General features: G+C 40.5%; 1 protein-coding gene across 13 annotated transcripts in view; it reads right to left on the minus strand.

Moving 5' to 3' along the window:
* The window catches only part of dop1a (DOP1 leucine zipper like protein A), a 355628-nt gene that overhangs the window by 320420 nt on the left and 17338 nt on the right, over nucleotides 1-17870 (minus strand). For 10 of the 13 annotated variants that reach the window (XR_015758480.1, XM_087991490.1, XM_087991491.1 and 7 more), the window contains one exon: nucleotides 7400-7587. Coding sequence is in view for 12 of the 13 variants with exons in the window: in XM_087991490.1 (XP_087847616.1) it covers nucleotides 7400-7537 (138 nt within the window). In the remaining variant the exon portion in view is untranslated. Of the gene's footprint in view, nucleotides 1-7399; nucleotides 7588-11345; nucleotides 11516-17870 lie in introns of all 13 variants that reach the window. The other 3 variants (XM_043696193.2, XM_087991489.1, XM_043696196.2) reach the window with 2 other exon arrangements.

The raw sequence follows: 17870 nt of genomic DNA on the forward strand, positions 1-17870 counted from the left end.
AGACATTGTCTACACGTATTTTAGTAAGGTGTTCATCAAGGTCCCCCATGGTAGACTGGTTAGTAAGTTTCAATCACAGGAAATCTAAGGGAGCTGGCCAATTAGATATGAAATTGACTTGAAGGAAGACGACAGAGTGGTGGTAGATGGTTATTTTTCAGACCGGAGACCTGTGATCGGTGGTGTGCCACAAGAATCGGCACGGGTCCAATGCTTTTCATCATTTATATAAATGATATGGATGTGAACATAGGAGATATGGTGAATAAGTTTGCAGACGACACCAAAATTGTGGGTGTAGTTGACAGTGAAGGTTATCTCAGAACACATCATCATACTTCCTCTGGCAGCTCATTCCATAGACACACAGTCCTCTGTGTGAAAAAGTTACCACCCAGGTCTTTTTAAAGTCAATCATTCTCCTCTCACTTTAAACCTATGGCCTCCAGTTCTGGACTCTCCGGCTGAGGAAAAAGACCTTGGTTATTCAGCCTATTCACGACTCAGGCTCCAGGGAAATAACACCAGCTTATTCAATATCTCCCTCTCGCTCAAACCCTCTAGTCCCTGCAGCATCCTTGTAAATCCTTTCTGCACCCTTTCAAGATTAACAACATTCTTCTTCTAGAAGGTAGAAAGAATGCTGGCAAATGCTGGTCCAGGCCTGGATAACCTTACCAAAATTCAGCATCTCACATTTATCTAACTCTATTTGCCATTCCTCAGGCCATTGGCCCAACTGATCAAAGTCTCGTTGTATTCTGAAATAATCTTCTCACTCGAAAACTGTGTAGTGCTGGAAAAGCACAGCAGGTCAGGCAGCATCTGAGGAGCAGGAGAATCGATATTTCGGGCATAAACCCTTCATCAGGAATCTTCTCACTGTCCACTATACCATTGATTTTGGGGTCACCTACAAACTTACAAACCATACCTTCTGTATTCACATCCAATACATTAATAAAAGTAACAGAAAGCAGTGGATCCAGCACTGATCCCCTAGGTCCCATGCAATCTAATCTTATTAACCAGTCTACTATATGTCCTAGGCCCAACCATCTTTAGCTGCTTCATCAATGACCTTCCCCTCATCATAAGGTCAGAAGTGGGTAGGTTTGCTGATGATTGCACAACATTCAGCATCATTTGCAACTCCTCAGACACAGAAGCAATCCGTGTCCAAATACAACAAGATCAAGTCAATATCCAGGCCAGGGCTAACAAGTAGCAAGTAACATTTGCACCTTGACCATCACTGAATCCCACATTATCAACATCTTGTGCGTTGTCATTGATCAGAAACTCAACTCAACTGTGCTCATTACACAAGTGCAGTGACTACAACAGCAGGTCAGAGGCTAGGAATACTGCAGCGAGTAAATGATCTACTCACTCCTGAAAGCCTGTCCTCAAACTACAAGGCACAAATCAGGAGTGTGATGGAATACTTGCCACTTGCCTGGATGAGTATAGCTCAAACAACGCAAAAAAAAGCTTGACACCATTCAGGACAAACTTGATTGGCACTACGCCCACGAACATCCACTCCCTTCACCACCAAAACTCAGTAGCAGTAGTGTGCACTATATACAAGGTACATTGCAAAAATTCACCAAAACGTTCTCAGATAACACTTTCAAACCCACGATTACTTCAATCTAGGAGGACAAGGGCAGCAAATATATTCCTCTGCAAGCCACTCATCCTGATTTGGGAACATACAGCCATTCCTTCAAAATTCTAGAATTCTCTCTTAACAGAATTGTGAGTCAACCCATACTGCAACAGTTCAAGAAGGCAGCTCACCACCACCTTCTCAAGGCCAACTAGGGATGGGAAATAAAGGCTGGCCAGCCAGCAACGCCTATATCCCACAAATTGACCAAATAAATAAACCTTGTTGAACACTTTATTATAGTCTTTGTAGACAATGTCTAACACTCCATCTTCAACAGTCTTCTTTGTCACCTCTTCAAAAACTTTAATCAAGTTAGACAGACATGATTTCCCCACACACATAGCCACACTGACTATCCCTAATCAGTTCTTGCCTTTCCAAATGCATTCAAATCTTGTCCAACAACCTATCCACCAGTGACATCAAACTCTTGCGACATCAGTCTATTATTCTGTCTTTTCCTTACAGACTTTTTAAATAATGGCACTACATTAGCCAACCTCCATCTTCCAGCACCTCATCAATCGATGATACAAATATTTCAGCAAGGGGCCCAGCAATCTCTCCCCTAGCTTTCCACAAAGTCCTGGGAAACACCTGATCAGGTCCCAAGAACTTATCCACCTTTAATGTGTTTCAAGAACTTTGGTAACTCCTCTTCTGTAATATGAACTCTTTTCAAGCCAAATTTATTTCCCCAAATTCCCTCGTTTCCATATCCTTCTCCATAGTAAATACTGATGCAAAATATTTGTTTAGTATCACATCCACCTCTTGTGTTTCCATGTTGATTTTTAACAGATCCTCTTCTCTTCAGGGTTACACTTTTGCCCTTAATGTATTTGTTGAATCACTGGATTCTTCTTAACTCTATTTTCCAAAGCTATCTCATCCTCTTTTCTTTGCCCTCCTGATTTTCTTCTGAATCCCTTATATTCAGGGGATTCATGCAAACCCAGCCATCTATACCTGATGTATGCCTCCTTTTCCTTGACCAGAGCCTCAATTTTTCTGGTTACCCAGCACTCCCTTAACCTACTAGCTTCATCTTTCACACTAACAGGAACATATTGTCTCTGAACTCTTGTTATCTCTTTCTTAAAGCCCTCCCAATTCCTAACCATGCCTGTTCCTGGGAATAGCCTTCGCCAGTCAACGTTTGAAAATTCCTGTCTAATACCTTCAAAAGTAACCTTACTCCAACTTAGAACTTTAACTTTTAGATCAAGACTATCCTTTTCATTAATTATTTTAAGACTAATCGAATAATGATCACTTCCCCAAAGTGCTCCCCCATGACATCAGTCATTTGCCCTGCCTCTTTTCCCAAGGTCAAGTATTGCTCCTTCTCTAGTAGGTACATCCACGTATTGAATAAGAACATCTTTTTGTATACACTTAAATTTCTCCATATCCAAGACCTTAATAAGTTTCCAGTCCCAATCTAAGTTAAAATCCCCTATCATTTCAACCCTATTTTTCTTACAGATATCTGATATCTCCTTACATATTTGCTTATCAATTTCCCACTGATTATTGGGATGTGTAGAATATAATCCCAACGAGGTGATCATCCCTTTCTTATTTTTCAGTTCCATCCATATAACTTCACTTAATGATCTCCTAGGAATATCTAAATACAGCCATAAGGTTCTCCCTAATCAAAAACACCACTTCCCCTCCTCTCCTGCCTCCCTTTCTATCCTTCCTATAGCATCTACACTCTGGAACATCAAGCTGCCAGTCCTATCCATCCCTGAGCCAAGATAGCTAAGATATTCCTGTCTCAAGTTCTCAGCCATGCCCCAAGTTCATCTGCCTTACTTTTCAGGCCTTCTACACTGAAGTAAGTGCAGCTTAACAGTCTTACCTCATTCTCTGCCAAGCTCTTGTCCGCCTTGACTATTAGAATTGCTCCCCTTATCTATTGTACCAGCTTCAGCCTCCTCTTTCGCATTACCGCGTTGGATCCCCCAACATTCCCCACACCCCTCTTACTCATTTAAATTTATTTCCCCATTATGTTGTTAAACTTGAAAAGGTTCTGAAAGATTTACAAGGATGTTGCTGAGATTGGATGGTTTCAAGATAGGGAGACTGTATAGGCTGGGACTTTTTTTTTAAACCTGGAGGGTTGGACGCTGATCTTATTGATGTTTACCAAATCATGACAGGATAAAGAGCCCAAGTATTTTTCCCAGGATAGTGGCCAGAATAGGTTTAAGGTGAGAGAAGAAAGATGTAAAAGGGACCCGAGGGGCAACTGCTTCATGCAGAGAATGGTGTCTGTATGGAACAAGCTGCCAGAGGTAGTGCCTCAGGCAGGTACAATTACAACATTTAAAAATACCTGAGTGGGTACATGAATAGAAAGCATTTATGGGTCAAATGTTGTCAAATATCTGGTCGGCGCGAACGACATAGCCCGACTGTTATGTTTCTGTGCTGTACAACTCCGTGACTCTGTTATTGGATGTCTCTGTGCTAAATGTGTGACCCCTTATTTTAAGATTATGCTGTTCCTAGATTCTCCCCATAAGGGGAAATAATCTTTAACTTGACAAGACCCTGGAGAATTGCATGTGTTTCAATAAGGTTCATTCTTCTAAATATCAATGAATATAGGCCCAGCCTACTTAACATCTCCTTGTAAGACAGTCCATTTGTAACTGGGATCAGCCCACTGAAAGCTGTCTGGAATGCCTCCAAAACCAGCATATCTTTCCTTAGATGAGGAGCTCTAACCTCTACTTATATACACCATCACTTTGAAATAAAAGTCAACATTCCATTTGCTTTCTCTATTACTTGCTGAACTTGGATGCTAGCGTTTTGATGATTTATGAACAAGGACTCCAAAGTTCCTCTATTTTGAATCTTTCTGTAATATTTCTCCATTTAAATAATATTCAGCTCCTCTATTCCTCCTACTAAATGTGCACAAATTCATATTTTTCAACTTTATATTCCATCTGCCATGATCTTACTCACTTGTTTAACCTGTCTATATCTGAAGACTCTTTGTGATCCTCACCACCTGCCTTTCCACCTATTTTTAGGCACTAGCATAAAAAAAAGTTTAATTCAAGTATGCTATAATCTTTTATTATTCTTAGCAAACAAAATACTTTAGTGTCCTGGAATCCTTTCCAGGAATCCAACTTTTTGTTTAAATGCATGAAAACAGCTAGTGCTAATCCTTTCTCTTCAATTTCAACAGCCATATTCAAAACAAAATAAGTAGGTTCAAAATGCCAAAAACAGAATTAAACTAAAAGCTGTTCCCAGTAAAATCATTTAATTGTATGCAATGTGCAGCATCAAAATCAGATCAAAGAAACAAGGCAGGGAACTGGACATTAGCCAGTGTGGGAAACAAACTGTTCTTTATTTGATCAAACCTGGTTTTGAAACTCAGGAATTATCATGCAAGTTAGAAACTGCATAAGTCTATAGTACATAATTGTCCACAATGTAATATTAATTAACTTCTATCAGGAATACCAATAGGTCTGGCTATGCATAATATTCACAGCAACCCTAAGACTTGGCCTAGGCCTAGCATGCAATGTCAGAATCGTAGAACGATTAGATTAGATTCCCTATAGTGTGGAAACAGGACCTTCGGCCCAACAAGTCCACACTGACCCTCTGAAGAGTAACCACCTCCCCACATTTACCCCAACTAATGCATCTAACACTATTTAGCATGGCCAATTCACCTGACTTGCACATCTTTTTTGGACTGTGGGAGGAAACCGGAGCACCTGGAGGAAACCCACGCAGACACAGGGAGAATGTGCAAACTTCACAGAGACAAACAATCGCCAGAGGCTGGAATCAAACCAAGGTTCCTGGCACTGTGAGGCAGCAGTGCTAACTACTGAGCCACCGTGCCATCCCAAAAAATACTTTAAATGTAACTTTTGTATAAACGTACACAAAAGAAGCTTTCCTATTCACTCATACTTACTGCCTCTACCCTAAATGAGCAATAAAAACAGCTATTATATCATTGTTCTGAAATAGTTTTGAAAAGTTTAAAGCACATTTTTTAGCAACCTGCGTACTTGGGAATGAACTTCAAACTTGTAAGAAAAGGGAAAGAAAATCTCTTGTAATTTTACTTAGTGAGTTGGAGTACAGTCAATGAAGATCAGCTATGTAAGACAGGAAGTGGTAGGCTGAAGAGTTGCTGTCCCCTTTCCAATTAAACAGTGCAAACTACCCCCAGAGTTTGTACCATGCAATAAAAATGACTTTTTTTTTAGTTTTTGCTTTAAAAATGTTCAGATATTAATATTAGACAACATGATGAACAATAAGCATCGTTGTATTAAAGTTTCTACCGAGATCAATAAATACAGAATGCCAAGGGTCACTCTTTATGGAACAGCTTTGCTCCTTAAAAAATCATCAGTACATAATGAGTCAACTGCCTATCGAACCAGAGAGCACATATCATCTGAAAGGGGCTCTCACAAAGAAATCTCTCAGATGGCATCATCTATCAATGGTACCTTTTCTAGTAAAAGTAGTAAAAAGTAAGACGACAACCCTGGGAGAAGACAGCAGAATCGGAGGGACGGAAAGAAGCAACAGATTCTGAAGACCAGAAGGAAGACAGCATAACAGACTGTATGGACTCAGATTAAGCTGATATAATGTTTAATAATTGTTATTGGAGCAGCATATTATAGAGTTGGGGTCAGATAGTGATTAGTTAATAAAAAGTAGACTTGGATTTGTTAATAGTTTCTGTTTAGTGTTCACTGTTAGAGTTCAGAAAATGAATTTTTTTCTTTAAATAGTGGAAATCGGGGGTTTTCTCTCACTCACACATTTAGCAAATTACGAGGCGGGATGAGCTTTACTAACTGTTTTGTTTTAATTAGCAGAGGAGTTCAACCTCAGCATTGTAATAATAGCACTGTTAATGATCCCTTCCAATGCTTTTCTGATACTTGATAAGAGACTGATGGGATAGTAATTGTCTGGGTTAGATAAAATGAGGTGGTGCATGGATAGGATAAATAGATAAGGTCTTTACCTTTTTTTTGTGGGGGTTGATGGAAGAGGGGAAGGGGAAACGTCCAGAATTAGGGCAGTTCTGGGGATAAACCAGTTCAGGGTGAGAGGGTAAGATATAAAATGGACCTAAGGGCCAACCTTTTTCACACAGAGGGTGGTGTGTGTATGGAATGAGCTGCCAGAGGAAGTGGTGGAGGCTGGTACAAATACAGCATTTAAAAGGCTGGGTATATGAATACAGCATTTAAAAGATGGGTATATGAATAGGAAGGGTTTAGAGGGATATAGGCCAAGTGTGAGCAAATGGGACTAGCTTAGGTTAGGATATCTGGTCAGGATGCACAAGTTGGACGAAAGGGTATGTTTCATGCTGTACATCTCTATGACTATTAAAAAAGTAATTTTTTTCCTAAGTAGCATATTACTTGTCAGACCACTTACAGGTTAGTGTAAATATAGATATCACTATAATTGCAACATTATTAGTTTGAATAGAGTGTTTATGGAAGAAGGTTTTCACTTTCACAGCTCCAGTTTTGAAATTCAAAAGTCAATATCTTTGAAAATGCAGCAGCCTTTTAGAAAATTGTATTATTAAAGGTGCTATAAGAAATTTAAAAATGCTGTAAATATCTTCATCTTTACAGTTTATTTAAATGGATTTTTTAAAAGTCCCATTATTGAAATTACCTTGTTAAGTTTACCCAGCGCTGATATTAGATCTGCCCATTCACTGGAATACTCGAAGCTTTTTAGTGCTTTATCCACCGCAGCTACATAATTTCTGTATTTGGAATCGCCCAGTAACTCCAGTTCCTCTGTGTTCATCCTCCTTAAACATGCACTTGATGGCCAATTCCAAATTCAAAGACCTGGAACTGTTAAATGGAAAATGTTACAGTCTTAAATAAGAAATAACTTAAGGCGTTATTTTCCCCAAAACTCTATAATTAGTTTGCAAACTCCCAATAAAGTTAAAAATTGCATAAACCTGTTGTATAAAATTGGTCACAATGTGATATAAATAAGCTTCTATCAGAAATACCAACAGTCAAGGCAGCTTATCTAAATATATGCATCATTCTCAATAAAACAGAGCATCTACAAGACACAAATAGAGGTAAATGGATATGATCTAATGATTACAGAAACTTAGGCTGCATAATGACCATGACTGGAAACTGATTATTAAAGGATATTCAAAATTTAAGAAAGACAAAGGTTAAAGTAGATGGAACTGCGTCCATAAGGATCAGGTCAGTGAAAAGTCAACATTGTCCCAGAAGGCTGCCCTCTCATTAGAGAGAAACAACTGGTGGTGAGTTTAACCTGAGGGTTTACATGCCTCAGGCAGGGCTTTCCTGTGGCTCAGTGGTAGTGTGCCCAACCCTTGACTGAGAGAACCAGGTTCAAGTCCCACCTGCTCCAGTGGTATGTAATAACATCTCTAAACAGGTTGATTAGAAAAGTAGGTTAAAGAAAAATAAAGTGACTCAGGCAAGGAGCAAGGTTGTAACACAGAACCTTCACAGTGACACCAATAGCCAGTAACAGAAATCGAACCTGCGCTTTCAGCGGCACTTGACATCGCAATCAGCCTTCCAGCCAAATGACTACCAATCAGATCAGTACATTAAAAAGGCAGGATCATAGATCCGAATAACAAGTGGAATGTGTTCAGTTGGAATTAAAGAAACAGAGTTGAAAGGTGTGGCGCTGGAAATGATTCCTGATGACAGGCTTACGCCCAAAACGTCAACTCTCCTGCCACAATTTTCAATTCTGATCTCCTGGAACTAAGAAACAGCAAGGGGCAGCAGATATTGGTTGGAGTTTATAACATAACCAAATAGTAATGATGCATGTGGCATGGTATTAATCAGGAGCTGAGGGAAGTAGTAATCATGGATATAATCTGCATATAAACTGGGTAAAACAATTGAGTGCTAAAGCTATGGAGGAGGGTTTTTTTATATAGTGTGTTGGGCATGGTTTTCTAGACCAATATATTAAGGAGTTTACTAGAGAACAAGCTATTTTTAGATTTGGTACTTTGTAATAAAAAGGGCTAAATTAATAATCTTGCTGCAAAATAACTTTAAGGGATGAGTGACCACATTATGATAGAATCTTGTTTGATGTAACTGGTTGAGGTGGAATGGGAAGATGCATTCCTACAGAGGTAATCTTTAAAACAACTATAACATAGCTTTCAGAAACTATACATTCCATCAAGGTCCAAAAACTTAGACTGTAGCCAAAGATTAGATTAGATTACTTATTTAGTGTGGAAACAGGCCCTTCAGCTCAACAAGTCCACACCGACCCTCCAAAGAGCAACCCACCCAGACCCATTCCCCTACATTTACCCTTTTACCTCACACTACGGGCAATGTTTTGCATGGCCAATTCACCTAACCTGCACATTTTTGGACTGTGGGAGGAAACTGGAGCACCCGGAGGAAACCCACGCAGACACGGGGGAGAATGTGCAAACTCCACACAGTTGCCTGAGGTAGGAATTGAACCCAGGTCTCTGGCGCTGTGAGGCAGCTGTGCTAACCACTATGCCACCGTGCTGCCCATAAAGGAAGTTCAGAATTAGACAAAATTAAAGAAAAGATTTTTAAAGTGTCCAAATAGTGTACTAAAATTGAGGACTGACAGGTTTTTCTTAAAAGAGCATACAGCAAAGGGGAATCAAAAAAACTGACAAAGGAAGGTTAGATATGAATACGCTATTTAGCAAACAACAACAATGGACTGTAGAAGTTTCTATACGTTAAGCTGAACATGCAGCCTTATTACAGGCAGAGTCAGAATTTAGTTTGGGGTATAGAGAAATGGCAGAGATGGTAATTGATTCCCTTATGTTTGTTGTCACTGAGTAGATATGAGAATTCTCCTAGAATTTCTTTAAATTATGTATTCAAACATTCTTGACATTGGGTAGTTAGTACTTAACGCTATTTCAAAACTAACATTTGGTCATGTCTGAATGCTGAGCCAGTTCCACTAAATGGCTGAGCTTCACTGTCCTTTTTCTGTGATGACAAAGTATAATCAACTGGGATCCGAATAACCCTCCTCAATCAGATTGATGATTTAGTTATTCCCAGAACTACTTTGCTTAATAGCTAATATAGGCAGACAACCCTTTATCCGAAATCCAAAAAGCTCCAAAGTCCAAAGGTTTTTGTGAATTTTCTTTCTCATTAACAAGGTTGTTTGGCATGCAAACAGTTAACCCAAGTCCACACCCACTCGATGCGTGTCACTCAGTTGCGACATGTGGGGGCATGGCCCAGCACTAACAGGCCTCAATTTTGTTGCAGGGGCCATTTTACTCAAAGTCTGTTCTTTGGAAAGACTTTAAAAAATGTTACCATTAAGCTGCTGCTTTTTCTGAAATTTGAAAAATTCTGAAAACTAGCTGGTCCCGAGCATGTCGGATGTGCACCTGTATATTTTGAAAATTTCACAAGGCTTACTCTCAATTTTAAGTTTAATTGTAGTCTGATTAATAACATGTATATTTTCATTTATGATATTAAGACAAGATTGGAGGATCTGCTTTTCATTGAGCATAACATATTTTCAGCAAAGCAACTCTCACCAAAAGAATACGCTGCTCTGGAAACATTCATTGTATGCTACAGTTAGATCTGGAATTCAATAAGTGAAATTACGTCAGGGCTGAAGTGAAAAGCACCTAAAAAGGTGCATTGCAGAACAACAGGACAGGAATGTGGGAGTGTGACTCAATTGTACTTGCAATGAACTGGCATGCAATTATTGGCAAATGCCACCCTTATGTGGTGTAGCTAATCTGTGATCCTAAGTTTTGTTCAGTTTCCATAATTGTTTTGTACATCTGATTTTTTTTTTTAAAATGATTTCATAAGTTTTTCTAACATATATTTCCTTTCAAAATTGTAGCTTTCATACTGCTCGATCTACACTTCCATGAATGTGGCCAAAAGAGCAGTAAGATTTTCAAGGTTACTTTTTCAGCTGTGAGATAGTCCATTTGTAATGTCTGAATCATCCATTTATTCTTTACAAATCCTAGCAATCCTGAACAGTCTTTTTCAGTTCAGTTTCACCCATATGATGAAATTGGTTGGCCTTTACCTGGTACCTCAGTATAAACACCAAATTATCTCCAACTATCAAACTCCCTTTGTTTGTTTCCCACAAGGGCCTCAAAAGGTAGTAATTTCTGAACTATTTCCGGTGCCATGTGCTAGTGAGAGTAGTGTTACGACCCAGAGGTGAACCCTTTTCTAAATTAAACCAAGCACCCAGAAAAGCCCACCTCGCCTCGTAATCTGTTAAAGTGTGAGTGACAGAGAGCTCCCAAATTCCACTATTTACAGAAAATAATTTTTAAAAAACTCTAAAAGTGAACATTAAACAACTATTCACAACTCTAACCCCCTTTCTCTTAACTGATTATCTGCCTCCAACTCTCTAACAATATGCTGTTCCAATAAAACACTTATTAAAATTACATCAACTTAATTTCAAAACCACACAGCTGCTGTTGTCTTCTGTGCCAATCTTCTTCTGACTGAGGATCTCCCTGGATTGTCTTTTTTTTTTTACTGTGAGTATGTTTCATATGAAAAAGTACCTTTGATTGAGAGTGTTTCCTAAGTTCTTGACAGCAAGACGTTAGCTCACCAGGTGTTTCTGTCTTGATGGCAGTTGCTCTCTTGCTGTTCCGTTTCCCTATCCCCATGTCAGTCAAAGCAAACACTCAGACACAGTATGGCTTTACCTCCTTCATCTTTATTCAGGACCCTGGAGTGAGAGAGAACAATCACCCATGCGCACAGAGACATGAGTTCTCAATCATCTCTCGAACAGATTCTTAATGAATTACATAGTCACTTACAGGGAGCAGCATCCAAATAAGGCAATCATTACCATTACAATCAGCAAGCATCAAGCCATCTGGCATTATAGCTGGTTAACTGACTTTGCATAGAGATGTACAGCATGGAAACAGACCTTTCGGTCCAACCCGTCCATGCCGACCAGATTTCCCAACCCAATCTAGTCCCACCTACCTTTAAATGGCTTTACATAAGGAATGTTTTTTCACCGAGTCAACCCACTACCCTGACCTCCAGCACCTCATTGTTTACTGCAAGTTCTTATCTGATCCACGTCATGCTAGCTGAGCCTTTGTCCCACACAACCCAAAACTTAACTCTTTCCTTATCTGTTCATACCTTACACACTTTCTCACTCTGACCAATTTTCAAAATGTCCGCATTTTATATCCCTGCCAATATTGGATCATCTCATTGTTTTGCTAACATCAAACCAATAAGTTCAAACTTGATTGAGTTTTACTATTCTGGGGCAATATGTAAACTGATCAGTTAAATTTGAATTGTTGTCAAAACAGCAACCAATACTCAGGTATCCATTTCACTGCGAAATGTTACATATTTTCAATTTTCAGTACACTCTGGGACTGCCATCTAATCATATATACGGGTGCTTGTAAATCAGTTCAGAACAGGACTCACTCTCTATCTCTTAAACTACAATACACACCTTCAACTTCATAACTATAGGGATAAGAGGATATGACTAATGAATACATGGCTGAAGAGTTAATGCAGGGATTTCTGGAACATTGGGATCTCTTCTGGGGCAGAAGTGACCTAGACAAGAGTAATAGGTTGTACCTGAACTGGAGGGCCAATATTGCTAGATCACTTTGATCAGATTGTACTATGGGCACACAGTAGTCAGTGGGAAATTCAGAATAATAGGGTTATAATAGGGTGTGTCAGAGCAGGCTTGGAGGACCAAAGGGCCTGTCCTGTGCTGTAGGACTTCTAACTTTCCAAACAGAGACTAAGACTGCCATAGTGTTAAGGGCTTGGATGGGGAGGAATTTTTTAAAATGTGCCCAAAAAAACTTTCTCAATCAACATAGAAATCGAAGTGACTAGAGAAAATAAGATGAAGGAAATGAATATTAGCAAGAAGACTGAACAGCAGAAGACCGAAGACTACCCAGGGAGATGTACAAACAGAGGAAGATCAACACCAGAGACGACAGTCGCTGTTTGGTTTTGAAAATTGAATTGCTGTAAATTTAAAAGGGGCTTTATTGGATCAGTATATTGTCAATAACAAATCTTTAAGAGTAAGGAGGCTTAGAGTTATAAATAGTTGTTTAATGTTCATTATTAAGAGTTCAAGAACAAAATTATTTTTTTCTTTAAATGGCGGAATTTGGGTAGTTCTCCATCACTCATATCTTAATAGATTACGAGGAGAGATGAGCTTTTCCATCTGTTTTGTTTAATTAGAAGGGTTTACAGCCATGTTATAACATCTCAAAAAAATGCAGGAAAGGTAACTTTGAAAATCTTTTCAACCATTTTAAGAACCTTTTCTTGGAAGTGTAACTATATAGATATGAAAACGTTGTTCCTTCAGGGTAACCTGTTCGAGAGGGAAATATTCTTACAACCCCCAAATGAAACATCAATAGAGGAGAAGCTCTGGAAATTTCATAAATATGTTGATGGATTAAATTACTCTTCTTGGGTGTGGTGTTTTCAGTGAGGGCAGTTCCAGTCACAACTAGAAGCAGATGCATCAATGTTCTATTGGTATTATAATGGAAATTTCTAGGCATTTTTGTGTTAACTTTTATTGGACATAGGAAATAGGAATTAGGGGTCAGAGTAGGCAATGCAACCCTCCGAGCCCACTATGCCATTTAACATGATCATCACTGATCTTATCCTGATCTCAATTCCACTTTCCTGTCTGCTTCACATAGTCCTTTATCCCACTTTTCATTATAGGGGTCCCAAGATCAAAGAAAAAAAAACAAAAAAACTTAAGAAGAAATTCAAAATCGGTTTCAACCTTCTGGAACTTTCAAATTTGCAGGTTTGGAATTTAAGCAAGGTGAATCAAATGTAATTCTCCACCAATAGTCTTACGGGAAAATATCAGTTCAATTGCAGATCTGGACAGAAGGGTGAAGCTGATACCCAAGGTAGGGTGGAACAGCGAGAAGCCTCATTGGAATGGCTTAACTGATTCAGCACACAGTTCAGATCCAATTTTTATGAACTGAAATGTAGTTTGGTCAATGAAAATCCCAAAGATAGGGAATGTACGGATAGGAATAATATTGTGTAAAATGATAAACTAGAGAAATTAATGAAGTTCTCAGTTTTGGATGATCCCAACATTATAAAAATCATCTTTAGTAAATAAAAACTTGAACTGCTGGGGCACTACCAGGAGGGTTGCCAGAAGCCAAAAGGTCCAGGTTCAAGTCCCACCTACTCCAGAGATATATAATAACATCTTCAAAAAGGTTGCTGAGAAAATGTACAAGGTTCAAGTCCCACCTGCTCTCGAGGTATATTACAGCATGTCTGAACAGGTTGATTAAAACAAGCAGATTCCTAGGTCTCTTATGGTAGTCTCCCTCTGTCTGACCAGGAGACCCGGGTTTAAATTCCACCTGCTCCAGAGGTATACAATAACATATCTAAGCAGGTTGATCAGAAAATACATTTTTTAAAAAAAAAGGGGAGTCCTTGAATGGCTGATGTGCTACAGTAGTCAGTCATTCCCTGGTCTCTTGGCCAGAAGGTCTGGTTTCAAGTATGAGGCAGTGAGGTCTGCAGATGCTGGAGATCAGAGTTGAGAATGTGTTGCTGGAAAAGCACAGATCAGCAGCATCTGAGGAGCAGGAGAATCAACATTTTGGGCCCTGAGCCCTTCCTCAGGAATTCTTGAAGGACTCCGGCCCAAAACGTCGATTTTCCTGCTCCTCGGCTGTTGCCTGACCTGCTGTGCTTTTCCAGCAACATACTCTAGTTTCAACTATCACCTGCTGTAGAGGTGTGCCTGTAGAGATGTGTCTTCAGAATCCTTAAGGGGTAGGGTGTGCAGCCAGAAGTCGTGTGCACGTTGGCACCTATGACATAGGTGGGAAGAGGGGTGGGGAGGTCATTCAAGAGCTCAGGGAGTTAGGCTGGAAGCTAAAGGCTAGGACGGACAGAGTCGCCATCTCTGGGTTGTTGCCGGTGCCACGTGACAATGAGGCAAGGAATAGGGAGAGAGTGCAGTTGAACACGTGGCTGCAAGGATGGTGTAGGAGGGAGGGCTTCAGGTATTTGGACAATTGGACTGCATTCTGGGGAAGGTGGGACCTGTACAAGCAGGACGGCTTGCACCTGAACCAGAAGGGCACCAATATCCTGGGAGGTAGGTTTGCTAGCACTCTTCGGGGGGTTTTAAACTAATTTGGCAGGTGGAAGGGATCCGGACTTGTAGTCCAGCAAGTAGGCTAGCTGTTTGTCAGGCTGTCCAAGAATGTAGAGAGGCTGTGGAGAAGGTAGCACTGACAGGGAGTACTTGCGGACACAGAGATGGGCTCAAGTGTGTATACTTCAATGCAAGGAGTATCAGAAATAAGGTGGGTGAACTTAAGGCGTGGATCGGTACCTGGGACTACGATGTTGTGGCCATCACGGAAACGTGGATAGAAGAGGGACAGGAATGGTTGTTGGAAGTTCCTGGTTACAGATGTTTCAGTAAGATTAGGGAGGGTGGTAAAAAAAGGAGGGGGGTGGCGTTGCTAATTAGAAATGGTATAACGGCTGCAGAAAGGCAGTTCGAGGGGGATCTGCCTTTGGAGGTAGTATGGGCTGAAGTCAGAAATAGGAAAGGTGCAGTCACCTTGTTGGGTGTTTACTATAGGCCCCCCAATAGCAGCAGAGATGTGGAGAAACAGATTGGGAAACAGATTTTGGAAAGGTGCAGAAGCCACAGGGTAGTAGTCATGGGTGATTTCAACTTCCCAAACATTGATTGGAAGCTCTTCAGATCAAGTAGATTGGATGGGGCGGTGTTTGTGCAGTGTGTACAGGAAGCTTTTCTAACTCAGTATGTAGATTGCCCGACCAGAGGGGAGGCCATATTGGATTTGGTACTTGGTAACGAACCGGGACAAGTGATGGGCTTGTTAGTGGGTGAACATTTTGGTGATGGTGACCACAATTCTGTGACTTTCACCTTGGTTATGGAGAGAGATAGGTGCGTGCAACCGGGTAGGTTTTACAATTGGGGTAAGGGTAAATACGATGCTGTAAGACAGGATCTGAGGAGCATAGGTTGGGAGCATAGGCTGTCAGGGAAGGATGTCGTGGAAATGTGGAACTTTTTCAAGGAACAGATACGACGTGTCCTTGATATGCATGTACCGGTCAGGCAGGAAAGAGATGGTGAGAGAACCTTGGTTGATGAGGGAGGTTGAATGTAAAGAGGAAGAAGGGGGCTTACATAAGGTTGAGGAAACAAGGTTCAGACAGAGCATTGGAGGGATACAGGATTGCCAGAAGAGAGCTGAAGAAAGGGATTAGGAGAGCTAAGAGAGGGCATGAAAAATCTTTGGCGGATAGGATCAAGGATAACCCCAAGGCATTTTATGCCTATGTGAGAAACATGAGAATGACGAGAACGAGGGTAGGTCCGATCAAGGACAGTAGTGGGAGACTGTGTATTGAGTCGGAAGAGATAAGAGAGGTCTTGAATGAGTACTTTTCTTCAGTATTTACAAACGAGAGGGACCGTATTGTTGAAGAGGAGAGTGTGAAATGGACTGGTAAGCTAGAGGAGATACTTGTTAGGAAGGAAGATGTGTTGGACATTTTGAATAACTTGAGGATAGACAAGTTCCCCGGGCCTGACGGGATATATCCTAGGATTATATGGGAAGAGAGGAAATTGCAGAGCCGTTGGCAATGATCTTTTCGTCTTCACTGTCAACAGGGGACTAGAGAGTGGCGAATGTTGTGCCCCTGTTCAAAAAAGGGAATAGGGATAACCCCGGGAATTATAGGCCAGTTAGTCTTACTTCGGTGGTAGGCAAAGTAATGGAAAGGGTACTGACGGATAGGATTTATGAGTATCTGGAAAGACACTGCTTGATTAGGGACAGCCAGCACGGATTTGTGAAGGGTAGGTCTTGCCTTACAAGTCTTATTGAATTCTTTGAGGAGGTGACCAAGCAAGTGGATGAGGGTAGAGCAGTGGATGTAGTATACATGGATTTTAGTAAGGCATTTGATAAGGTTTCCCCATGGTAGGCTTATGCGGAAAGTCAGGAGGCATGGGATAGAGGGAGATTTGGCCAGTTGGATAGAAAACTGGCTAACTGGTCGAAGTCAGAGAGTGGTGGTAGATGGTAAATATTCAGCCTGGAGCCCAGTTACAAATGGAGTTCCGCAGGGATCATTTCTGGGTCCTCTGCTGTTTGTAATTTTTATTAATGACTTGGAAGAGGGAGTCGAAAGGTGGGTCAGTAAATTTGCAGATGATACGAAGATTGGTGTAGTTGTGGATAGTGAGGAGGGCTGTTGTCGGCTGCAAAGGGACTTAGATATGATGCAGAGCTGGGCTGAGGAGTGGCAGATGGAGTTCAACCCTGCCAAGTGTGAGGTTGTCCATTTTGGAAGGACAAATAAGAATGCGGAATACAGGGTTAATGGTAGGGTTCTTAGTAAGGTAGAGGAGCAGAGGGATCTTTTATGGATAGAGCTTGTAAGAAGGCCTATGGTGTATTAGCGTTCATTAGCAGAGGGATTGAATTCAAGAGTCGTGAAGTGATGTTACAGCTGTACAGGAGTTTGCTTCTGGGCAGGGAATGAGTCCAAAAGGGATAGATGAAAATTGTTGCTTGTGCTAAACTATAAATTTACAATAAAACACTTGCAAATCTCTGAAAGTCTCTTGCTGTTTAATTCAATAAATGTTGGTGTATGAAATACTGTGAAGTTGGCAAGGGCAGTGGGATCAGGTGTTATAGGTCCCCAGGAATTAAATAATTTTAATTTGTATAGTATTCCTTCGATAGCCTGGATACTTCCCAATTGGAGACAATCATGCAGGATTTTGGTATACTGTGGAATTGCCCATCAGAAGTTTCCATTTCCCTAGCAATTCCTGAAGGAGTCAGTGCATCACCATTTCCATTCACATTTGACGGCTAAGTTGTCTCCAAATAACTGAAGACTGGAGGATCTGTGCCATTGCTTAATTGTATAAGGAGACAAAACTCAGGAAGGACAGTGGAATTGCAGGAGAGCATTATAAATAGTAG

The sequence above is a fragment of the Chiloscyllium plagiosum genome, unplaced genomic scaffold (genome assembly GCF_037043375.1).
Source record: "Chiloscyllium plagiosum isolate Xiang-an unplaced genomic scaffold, Cpla_swu_hap1 HiC_scaffold_10, whole genome shotgun sequence".
In the NCBI taxonomy this organism is placed as follows: domain Eukaryota; kingdom Metazoa; phylum Chordata; class Chondrichthyes; order Orectolobiformes; family Hemiscylliidae; genus Chiloscyllium; species Chiloscyllium plagiosum.